This window comes from Callithrix jacchus, chromosome 6 (genome assembly GCF_049354715.1).
Source record: "Callithrix jacchus isolate 240 chromosome 6, calJac240_pri, whole genome shotgun sequence".
NCBI lineage: Eukaryota > Metazoa > Chordata > Mammalia > Primates > Cebidae > Callithrix > Callithrix jacchus.
The window spans coordinates 34,115,859-34,128,187 of NC_133507.1; the positions used below are offsets into that span (position 1 = coordinate 34,115,859).

The following is a 12,329-nucleotide window of genomic DNA, read 5'->3' on the forward strand; positions in this document are numbered from 1 at the left end:
GCTTACAGAGGAGGCTAAGGGGGCAGGATGGCTTGAGCCCAGGAATTCCAAACTACAGTGAACCATGATTGCACCACTGCATTTAAGCCTGGGCAACACAGCAAGACACTGTCTTAAAAAAAAAAAAGTTAAGATGGTAAAAACAAGAGGCTGGGAACAGTGACTCACACCTGTAAACCTAGTGCTCTGGGAGGCAGAGGCAGGCGAATCACCTGCGGTCAGAAGTTTAAGATCAGCTTGGTCAACACGGTGAAATCCCATCTCTACCAAAAAATACAAAAAAAATTAGCCAGGCATGGTGGTGCCCACCTGGAGTTCCAGCTACTGGGGAGGCTGAGGTGGGAGAATCACTTGAACCCAGGGGGCGGAGGCTGCAGTGAGCCAAGATCATGCCACTGCACTCCATCCTGGGCAACAGCGTGAGACCCTATCTCAAAAAATATATTAAAAAATTTAAAAAAGAATAAATAAGGATTCTAAACTACATGAGCTTCTGAGGTCTTTAAGAGAAATCTATTTTTTCTACAACTGCAGAAATTCTGCAAGTACCTGAGTCCACTTATGGACTAGCAACACCTCCAACATAGTAGCCTTCACTCCCTGTGCCCACACCCAACCTGGTGCCCGCTGCCCAACCTCCCTGTGCCTCAAACCAGCAGTTTCTGTCTATGCCCAGTCTCCTGTTCCTTGACAGACAAGTTCAGGGAAAACCAAATCAGAGTCTAGGCTGAAGCACACATAATATCCTGGAATGCCTCTCTCTGGCATAATTTCCTTACGCTGAAGTGAAGTCCAGAAAAACCAGGAGGGAACAGTATGCTTTTCGTGTGGGCATGACGTAAAGGCGACCATATTCACCCACAGGCCAGGAGGTGAGTCCATATGGATGGCCACCCAATCCCTAGACATCAGATCAAGCCCCCAGGGCTTCTGTGGAGACGTGCTCACCCTAGCCAGAGGCCTCATCTCTCCATGGTTTATTTTCCTTAGAGGAGGCCTTAGGAAGTCAGGTATGGTAGACAAATGCCAAAGGATTTCTACAGGCAGCTGTTCCTCCAATCAACAGAAGACCAGCTCTCCTAGATGAAAACATCCCCATAAAGACAACCTGACCTGCAAAGACAAGCTCCCCTAGAAGGAAGGAAAGAGGGCCAGCCACCTGGTACACAAAGTGTCCTCTTTCCCCTCAAGTTTTACACGGTCATAGGGGTGGGGGGAGTTGGGGGCACATCCCACATTGCCAAATGGTGCAGTTTACCAACAAAGTGAGCCCATCAGATTTACAGAAGGCTCCACAAAAGGTCACTCAGGGAAGCAAAGTAAAAGATAATCTGCTGTTTCTTCCCCAAATAATTTTCTGTTCTTCCACACAACTATAGCCATAAAAACCTGCGTTCATCAGCTCTACAAAAAAAGTTTTATAATTAGCCAGGTATAGTAGGACGCTTACAGAGGAGGCTAAGGGGGCAGGATGGCCAAGTGTCAGAGGATTCATGAACTCCCCCTCCTCCAGCTCTAGGGAACACCATAGGACAGACACCCAGGAACAAGAACTTACCTGCCGACATGGCCATGGTGGTCCCAGCCACCATGCCCATGGTGACCCCGTTGCCTCTAGGAGCGGGGATGGGAGCAGGGTACACAGTTGCTGGCATGCCGTTGGGCTGCACTACTGTGGTGTGGTGGATGACATGAGGAGGTGCTGCATACAGCGGCTGTGTGTAGTACGTGCCTTGCTGTGGGGACAAGAGAGATAATTGCTACAGGGTCCCAGGGCCCAGGTGGTATCAACCCTTCCCCCATGGCAGTGTGTAGCCAAGCATACCTGTGCGTATGGGCTCTGCTGGGGGTAGGCACTTCGCACGGGGTACACGGCAGTCTGGTACGGGTTCGGGGAGGAGGAGTACGGCGGCACAGCCCCGCTGGTGGGGGAACAGGACACTTTGTAAGGTGTGCCAGGACTGTAACCTGAAACAAACAAGGCAATGGCCTAAACTCACCCAAGCCGGTCCAGGCACAGGGGAAGGACGCATGCAGGGAGGAGCCAGGCTGCGTGTCAGCCCCACACAACTCACCAGACCTGCTGCCACTGCCCCCCCCACTCTCTTCCACTAAGATCTGACTTCATTTCTTACTTTGTGTGTGTATGTGCCTGCAAGTGTGTGTGGTGGCAGGGTGTTGGGGAGGAGGAAAAATACCAAAGGAGAACGTTCTACAGATGGAATGCTCACACAAGAACAGGAAATAAAAACTTTCTTGTCCTGCTGGAATTTAAAATTGGTATGGCCTTCCTGGAGCTAAATCTGGCATCAAAAGTATATATGCCTTGTTTTTCTTTTTTTTTTAGATGGAGTCTCCTTCTTTCACCAGGAAGGAGTGCAGTGGCTCAATCTCAGCTCACTACAACCTCCACCTCCCGGGTTCAAGTGACTCTCCTGCCTCAGCCTCCCAAGTAGGTGGGACTATAGGTGCGTGCCACCATGCCTGGCTAATTTTGCATTTTTAGTAGAGATGAGGTTTCACTATGTTAGCCAGGATGGTCTCAATCTCTTGACCTCATGATCCATCCACCTCGGCCTCCCAAAGTGCTGGGATTACAGGCATGAGCCACCGTGCCCAGCTGCATATATGCCTTCGAATCCCACAATTCCATTTCTAGAAGTCCGCCTTAAAGCAATACACATGGATATATATACACACATCGAAACTTAATTGTAAGCATGCTCATTATAGTGTTGTTACAGCAAAAACAAAGGACAAACTTGCCCAACACCAGGGCTGGCTAAGCACTCTATGGCAAGGGAGAAGCTGTACACACATACTTGCTTTTTCCCCCACACAAAATTACATGAAAATGACAATAAAGCAGATTAAGAGAAAAAAGACATAAAATACATCAAGAATGGAAGAAAAGACAGCATGTTGAAGCCTGGCAAGCTGAAGTGGAGGAGGATGATTGAACAGACTCGAGAGAGCGGCACTCTCAACCGGCAGTGAGGAGCAGCTGGCACCAAGAGAGCCCTTCCCCAAAGCCCTGGAAACTGCTGGCAACCAACCTATCTCCAGAAGCAGATAAAGAGGCCCCATCTCGAAGAGTGGTGGAGTTTGCTGAATGAGCAGTTAAGTGTCCCTTCCTGACCCCAACAGAGAAGAGGGGTTTGGTCTCAGGGAAGGGAGAGGGTCTCCAGACTGCTATGTCCCCAGCAGCTATATTCACAATGATCAAAAGCTGGCAATGGCCCAAACGCCCACCAGATGATAGACGGTAAACACACTGTGGTGCATCCATACAAATCCTACTCAGCAAGCAAAGGGACAAACTGCTGATCCATACAAGCACATGGATGAATCGCAAAGCCACACCATGTGAAAGAAGCCAAACACAAGGACACATGCTAGATGCATGTACTGACAGAAGCTGTAAGGAAGACCAACCTAACCCACAGTCATCAAAACCCCAGCAATGGTGCCGGGGCCAGAAGGGCATGCTAAAACCTTTCCAAAGAGTGCATTCACCCAGATGTGCCAGTGGTCACACAGTTGTGTATGGCTGTCCAAACATACCAAACTGTACACTGAAAAGGATTAACTTATAATATGTAAATGAGACCTCCATATAAGTGCTTATGGCATCTCACATTCCCGTGGGGGAGAGCAGGAGGGGTGGAGCACTCACACGCTGTCCGTGTCAGACAGTGCAACTTCTCAAGCCAGACACACATCCCACAACATCCAGCAATCCACTCCCAAACATTTCCCCTAGAAAAATGAAAACACAGGTCCACAACGGACTTATAAAAAGTGTTCAATCACTTTTACACTGCTGGTGGGAGTGTAAATTAGTTCAACCATTGTGGAAGACTGTGGCGATTCCATAAGGACCTAGAAATAGAAATTCCATTTGACCCAGCAATCCCATTACTGGGTATATATCCAAAGGACTATAAATTGTTCTACTATAAGGACACATGCACACGAATGTTCATTGCAGAACTGTTTACAATAGCAAAGACCTAGAACCAACCCAAATGCCCATCGATGATAGACTGGACAGGGAAAATGTGGCACATATACACCATGGAATATTATGCAGCAATCAAAAACAATGAGTTTGTGTCCTTTGTGGGGACATGGATGAACCTGGAGAACATCATTCTCAGCAAACTGACACAAGAACAGAAAATGAAATACCGCATGTTCTCACTCATAGGTGGGGAGGTGAACAATGAGAACACATGGACACAGGGAGGGGAGCATCACACACTGGGGCCTGTTGGGGGGAAAGGGGGAGGGGCAGTGGGGGTGGGGAGTTGGGGAGAGATAGCATGGAGAGAAATGCCAGATATAGGTGATGGGGTGGAAGGCAGCAAATCACACTGACACGTGTGTACCTATGCAACTATCTTGCATGTTCTTCCCATGTACCCCAAAACCTAAAATGCAATTTTAAAAAAAGGTGTTCCATTTTATTCCCAATAGCCAAAAATGGGAAATAATCCATATCTTCATCAACAGGACAAAGGGTGAATCATGATATGTCTATATAAACATTACTCAGCAATCAAAAGGAAAAAACGTGGATGAATCTCATACCATGCTGAGCTTTACAAAGAAGGCAGACACAGAATAGCACATCCGGCAATGACCCCATTTATTCCCTAACAAAATTTACCTACAGTGACAGAAATCAGAAAGAGGGGAGAAGGTAAAGAAAGCCTTCTACCCTAAAATCCAATAAAAAATTAAAAAAAAAAAAAAAAGGAAAAAAAAAAAGAAAGCTTCTGGAATGATGAAAGTGTTCCATGTTTTATTTGGAGTGGTGGCTCCAGGGGCATGTACAACTGTCAAAACCCACCCAGTTGAGCCCTTAATATGTGGGTGTTTTGTGTGCAAATTATACCTAAAGTTTTAAAAAATGAGCTGAGTATAAAGAATTTTGGCTCACCTGAGCCCAGGAGGTCAAGGGTGCAGTGAGATGTAATTATGCCACTGCACTCTGCCTGGGCGACAGAGTAAGACTCTGTCTCAAAAAATATACATACATATTTTTTATTTTTTTGAGATGGAGTCTTGCTCTACTGCCTAGGCTTGAGTGTAGTGGTGTAATCTCAGTTCACTGCAGCCTCCGCCTCCTGAGTTCAAGCAATTCTCGTGCCCCAGCCACATGAGTAGCTGGGATTGTAGGCATGTGCCACCACATTTTTATAATTTTTGTAATTTTCAGTAGAGACAGGACTTCGTCATGTTGGCCAGGATAGTCTTGAACTTCTGACCTCAAATGATCTGCCTGCCTCAGCCTCCCAACGTGCTGGAATTACAGATGTAAGCCCATATATTATATGCATCTGGTCCACATATTTTAATTTGAAAGGGAAAGAGAATAATTGGCCCCTAGGAAATTCACCAGTCTGGGGCCTTTTGATTGGGGTACCAGTCAGTGTAATTCTGTGACATGGATATACTGCACAGAGCTGAAGTCTGGGCTTTTCCACCTAAATACTGCACACTGTATCAATTACATCAGCCTTCTTAAGACTCGCCTGCATGCCCCTTCATGGTCTCACAGTGGAAGATGCAGTGACTGAGATCCGTGGTAGGTCCAACAACAGGTGGTCCTGTCCTAGCAACAGAGTGGGTGCTCACACCCAGATTCATCTGCATCCAGAGTCCTGACCCTTCTACCCAAACCAGGCAACTCGTAGCCTCAGCAAGTCTCTACCAGAATAAAGACAAGATCCCTCCAGGGCTCCCTGTATTTTCAAATTCATTCACCACTATGTTAACCATAAATAGAAACACTGACAAAGTTTGAATATATCTACTTTTAATACTGGTGCTTGGCTAAAGGAGAGCAGAATACACTGATTTTTCCATTGGGATTTGGAAAAGCAAGTTTCAAGACAAGAGCAGTTACAGAGTCCCCTTCTCTGGCTGCTCATCTCCTAGTCTTTAAGAAGGCTAAAAAGGGAAAGTGAAAAGGAAAGCTTCACAGGTATATACATGTTAAAACTCATCAAACTTAAGCTTTAAATCTGTGCACTTAGTTGTATGCCAATTAAACCACAACAAGGTTGTATAACATTTTCTTTAATTATAAAGAAAAAGGCAGTGTGAAAGTCATCAAAGAATTATAAAGGAAAGGGTAGCATGTCTAGTCATGCACTGACCCTCCCAGGAGGAGGCCCGAGACAGTCCAATTCCTCCTAAGTGACTGGCTAACTCAGGGAAGGAATGGATAAAGGAAGCATGGCGTGTGGCAGGCACACGTGTGACTAGTCATGGTGACTGGGGCATTACATGAACACAGAGAGGCTATTCACCCTCAACACAGGGCCATGCCCTGCCATAGCAGAGATGATCAGGAAGAATCCAACCCTCTCCATAAGGTGCTTGACTTCAGGGGAGAAAAATCACAGGAAAACAAACCACCAACATAGCAGCATTTTATGCAGTCTTGGCAAGGCAAGCAATGAGGGGTCAGCTCAGGGCGGGGTGGGTGGGGCAAGGCTGTCTCAAATGAAAGGAACTGTGGGGATGAGAGATCAAGGGTCATCCTGGATAGTTCCCTCATCCCCAACCAGACCCCCCTCCTCCATTTCCCATAGCCATCCAGCAGCCAGACACCAGCAGGCATCTTCAGCTTTACCCAGAGGAGGACGCTGCCAAACGGGATCCCCACTGTACAGCTTAATCCCAGTTTCTACCTCATGATTTCCACTAGTCAGAAAAGACATCCTCCCAGGCGTCGGCAAACTCTTATCTGACCAAGGTGATAACTTTTTATAAAAGTGTCAAAACACACAGCTACCCACCGTGTCACATGCTGAGAACAGATGCTAGACTTTTTCAAAGTTGGGAATCTCATTTCAAACTTGTGATGGTTTAAAGGAAAAAAACCCACAGAATTCCCTTTCTTCATACAATTAAAAACTTTCCTGACAGACAAGAACTGGAAATATGAACAATACAATCCTGGTAGTAGTAAGTGTGACAATGACAGTTATATTTCTAATTTAGCTTTTAACGACAACAGTAAAAAGCTAATGAATATAATGTCTGAGATTTATTATACAGAGGAAAGGGCCCAGATGAAAGAGATCATCCATAAGCTGATGAATGCTAAAGCCAGGCAATGTGTAGGTGGGAATTATATTCCCATGTCCTTGTGCCAAAGCCCGACAATGTGTGAGTAGGAATTCTGTATGTGTGTGTGTGTTTGGGGAGTCTCACTCCGTCTCCCAAGCTGGACTGCAGTGGTGCGACCTCAGCTCACTGCAACCTCTACCTCCCAGGTTCAAGGGATTCTTCTGCCTCAGCCTCCCGACTAGCTGGAACTACAGGCACATGCCACCACTCCCAGCTAATTTTTGTATTTTTAGTAGAGACAGGGTTTTGCCATATTGGCCAGGCTGGTCTTGAACTCCTGACCTTGTGATCCGTCTGCCTCGGCCTCTCAAAGTGCTGGGATTACAGGCGTGAGCCACTGTGCCCAGCGTGAGTAGGAAATACTATATTCCCATGTACTTGTGCTAAAGCCAGGCAATGTATGAATGGGAATTATGTACCCATGTATTTCTGTAAATATCTGAACTGTTTCCTAATCACTCTTTTAAAGTCAAAGTATTTCAAAAAATGAGGAAGACTGTTATGAATTGAAAGAGATAAGAGACATAAATTCAACTATAAACAGATTCACTATGTAATGTTGAGCACATTCTGATCCCACAAGTTTTCTAAAACGTAGGGAGTAACTGGGCAAATGTAAATATGAACTACTTTTAAAATTAGAGAAGGGCTGTTTCTAACTGTGGCCATGCAAAAGCACACTCACTCATGCTAGGGAGGGCTACACTAAAGTTAAGTCCACTGGACAAGACAAAAGGCTACGTATGATTCTGAATTGGTTCCGCAAGAATAAAAGAAAAACCACGACACTCATCCTATGTAAGGCAAATATGGGAGAAGGATCACGGGGGAATCTAGGTGATGAGTACAATGGGCATTCACTGTACTGTCCTCAACTTTTCTGTATATATATTTTAATTTTTTAAATAATAAATAAGATGGAAGGCCGAGGGTGGCAGGTCACGCCTGTAATCCCAGCCCTTTGGGAGGCTGAGGCAGGGATCACATGAGTCCAGGAGTTGAGACCAGCCTGGCCAACCTGGCAAAACCTTGTCTTTAAAATTAATAAAATTAAAAATAAGGTGAAAAGTATACAATACTTTCAGATGCTGCCAGCCACACAATGGAGAGAATGTACATTAACCAGAAAATCTCCATGGAAACAACAGTAATGCATGAGCTAAAAGAACAAGAAAGGAAACTAGCTGAAAGAGCACACAGATAGCCACACCCAAATGCTCCCCTAGAAGATGAATTATAGTGAGGCGCAGTGACTCATGCTTGTAATCCCAGCACTCTGGAAGGCTGAGGCAGGTGGATCACTTGAGGTCAGGAGTTTGAGACCAGCCTGGGCAACATGGTGAAACCCTGTCTCTACTAAAAATTTTAAAAAAATTGCGAGGTGTGGTGGCACATCACTGTAGTCCCAGCCACTCAGGAGGCTGAGGTGGGAGAATCACTCGAACCTGGGAGGTGGAGACTGCAGTGAGCGGAGACTGTGCCACTGCACTGCAGCCTAGGCAACAGAGTGAGACCCTGTCTCAAAAAAAAAAAAGATGATGAATACAAAATTTTGCAAAGCCGTTAAAAAGACCATCAGCAGGAATGGTTGGTTCTTCAGCAGTCTTAAAGATGCTGATCTGGAAGTTGGCCTGGCAGTTAGGTATAAGCTGGAAAAAGAAAAAAAGGCAAACCATGCCACTGTACATGTTCAATATATACCGCCAACGTGCAAAGCTGGAAGTTACAGTTCTATTTGATAAACTGATTCACTAAAGAAAGCATGAGAAGAAAAAGGAAAAGCTCTTAGAGCAAGTTAAAACAAGTAATAAACCCATGATCTACACCCATCAACATTGCTAATAAGAAAGTCCTTTACCTTTTTGTCTGTTCAAACTGCAGAAAGAGCTCTAAGTGAAGAGAAGACGCAAGCCTCCAACTTGAACAAACCTCTAAAAGAGTATGAAAGCAAAGCAAGGAAAATCTGAGAACGCCTCCCTCCAAAAAGGAAATCTCTCGGCCAGAAACACTCATCTGGCCCCCACATCCACTGAAAAAAGGTGAAGTCATTTTTCATGCCTTACTTCCTTAGAATACAGAGTCAAGGGGCCCACCCATGAGGTCTTCCTTTTCTTCTACCGGAAGCCTCCTGCTGCAGAAACCCCTCCAGCTAGCCCTAGGTTTCCCAATGCAATCACCCAAGGTATCTTTTTGTTTTTGTTTTGAGATGATGTCTGGGTCTTTTGCCCAGGCTGGAGTGCAGTGGTGTGATCTAGGCTCACTTCAACCTCCACCTCCCAGGTTTAAGAGATTCTCCTACCTCAGCCTCTACAAGCATGTGCCACTGCACTCAGCTAATTTTTGTATTTTTATTAGAGACAGGGTTTCACTATGTTGGTCAGACTAATCTTGAAGTCTGGACCTCAGGTGATCCACCTGCCTGAGCCTCCCAAAGTGCTAGGATTACAGGCATGAGCCACTGTGCCCGGCCTACCCAAGCTGTCTTACAACAACCTACCACAAATGCAGGCGTTGCTGAAGCAAAAGGGGCGACTGCTCCAAGAAGGTAGCATATTTAAGCAACTTAGCAGGCAATGCATGGGATGCCAAACATGTGGATTTCACACACGTACATTTTACTTAAAACCAAAACCAAAAAGAAACTAAACAAATATTAATGATGTGCATGTTCAAGTTACTGAGATGAGGTACAGAGGCTCACAACTTAGTCTGAAATAAAATCCATCAAAAAATAAGATGGACTGAAGGATGAATGCAGTAATGTGTGTATGTGATACAAGTAAAATGTTACTTGTAAAAGTAGATTTTTAAATGTTTAATCGTAGAATCTTAGTATTCTATATATAGATGATCACTGAAATTTCTGCAGCTATTCTGTGCTATCTGAAAATTTTTACAATAAAATGATGGAAAAAAAGTCATGAGCTATTTCTAATTAGAGCAATGATTTTAATATACATTATCTTACTGTATATTCTTATGACTGTGAGACTATGTTCTAATGCTCACCAGAAAACTTTTGGTCTTTTGTTTAGGCATGAATGTTACAACATTTTCTAGCCAGCCTTTAAGACAAATGCATTTCAAGAAAGGAAACATGTCTCCGTATCAATTTAAGACTTAGTGTGCGGCCAAGAGTGGTGGTGCTCACCTGTAATCCCAACGCTTTAAGAGGCCAAGATGGGAGCGCTGCTTGAGCCCAAGAGTTCTGAGATTGGCCGGGCAACATAGTGAGACCTCTCATCTCTACAAAATAAAAATTAGCCAGGCGTGGTGGGGTGTACCTGTAGTCTCAGCGACTTAGGAGGCCAAGGCAGAAGGATCGCTCATTGAGATCAGCAATTCTGGGTTACAATGAGCTATGATGTACGATCACACTCCAGCCTGGGTGACTGAGCAAGACCCTGGTCTCTAAAAACTAATGATAATTTTTAAAATTTAAAAAACTAAAAGAGTTTTTTTAAAAGTTTTAATTAAAAATAAAAACTTAGGGCCAGGCACGGTGGCTCATGCCTGTAATTCCAGCCCTTTGGGAGGCCAAGGCAGGCAGATCACATCAGGAGATTGAGACCATCCTGGCTAACATGGTGAAACCCTGTCTCTACTAAAAATACAAAAAATGAGCTGGGCGTGGTAGCATGCACCTATAGTCCCAGCTACTTGGGAGGGTAAGGCAGGAGAATCACTGGAGCCCAGGAGCCAGAGGTTGTAGTGAGCCAAAATTATTTCATTGCACTCCAGCCTGGGTGACAGAGCGAGACTCTGTCTCAAAAAAAAAAAAAAAAAAAAGACTCAATGTGTGCCTGTCACCTTTCTTAAGTTTTTTCCTTTTTCATGCAGCACTAACTCCACCATATCTTCCATAGTAACTCCACAGGCACATCACAAACTTTAAATAAACAATACACACAATTACCAAATCATCCCCCAAAATATACACTGAGTCCCTGAAATACCAAGTTCATTCAGTGCTAGATCTTTCAAAAACAATAGCTTTCCAGATTCTCCCTTCCCAAGAAGCCCATCTGTACCAACGCAACCCAGGCACACAGAGAACCGAAGTTCTCTCCTTCCGCTTTTACCAAACCTGCAAGTGACCCTGGCTAGGCCCTCAAGGAACAGGACATGTACAGGGTCACTGTTTTTAGAATGTCAACTGTTTGGGAACTAGAAACTTTTTATTAAAATGGGTCATTTTTTTTTTCCCAAAAGTACTATGTACCAGATTTTTTATAACAATTTTTTAAGTAAAAAAGACATTTATTTAGAAAATTTTTTAAATTCAGAAGCCGAAAGTACATGTGAAAAGAGACAATCTGCACCAAAACAGAGCGTGATGAAATTTCTGAAAACTGGAAGCAAAAATCCTACAGAGGAGCAAAGAAAAAACATTGGCTCCACTCAATCAGGCACCAACAAGGTATTCCAATTCTCAGCAGCAGTAGTGGAAGCTGGAAAGCCATTGAGGTTTCCAGTACTTTTTTGAATACTTTTTCAAAAACAGTACTTTGGAAAAAAAAAAAAAGAAAGACATATTTTAGTAAATGAACATTTGGCATTCTAAAAACAGTGACCCTGTGCATGTCCTCTTCTTTGAAGGAAAAGTAGCCTGAAAATTCTTGGGGGAACTAATTGCTATTCTAGAATTCTGTATCAGACAAACCATCATTGAAGTGTGTGTGCAGAATACAATGTTTTCAGACATGGAAAATCTCAAAACTGTGAGTTTCTCATATTCTCCCCAGGCGGTTACTGAAGAAAATCCCCCACCAAAACCAGAGTAAACTAGGAAAAAAAGAGAAAAAAACTCAGGCAGAAGGGAAAGGCAAAAACAAGCCCTGGAATGATGAGAAAGAGTGACAACTCCCCCACTGCCCTGCCCCGCCCCGACAGGGTATGGCTCAGAGGGCAACCAGTCCAGATAAGAGAAAGGAAGGTGGGGCTTCCTTCAGAGGTCACCAGGAAAACATAACACACAAGTATCAAAAATTGCTAAGAAGAGATCTCAATACCTGGGTAGTAGCTAGATGTTTAATTAATGCTGTGGTCACAGAAACCTGTGACCAGAGGTTTCAAAGACACCAGATAAATACAGTATTAACTCCAGGGAAACCAGAGTAGTTGCAGAAGAAATTGCAACAGGGCACAGGACAATAGGATCGCCACATACAGGACATAGCTGT

At 44.4% G+C, this 12,329-nt stretch overlaps 1 protein-coding gene across 5 annotated transcripts in view; it reads right to left on the bottom strand.

Moving 5' to 3' along the window:
• FAM168B (family with sequence similarity 168 member B) overlaps positions 1-12,329 on the bottom strand; it is a 45,128-nt gene that overhangs the window by 5,904 nt on the left and 26,895 nt on the right. For all 5 annotated transcript variants that reach the window (XM_008998538.5, XM_035304098.3, XM_008998539.5 and 2 more), the window contains 2 exons: positions 1,826-1,968; positions 1,559-1,736 (listed from right to left, as the gene is read on the bottom strand). In XM_008998538.5, the coding sequence (XP_008996786.1) occupies positions 1,559-1,736; positions 1,826-1,968 (321 nt within the window). The remainder of the gene's footprint in view (positions 1-1,558; positions 1,737-1,825; positions 1,969-12,329) is intronic.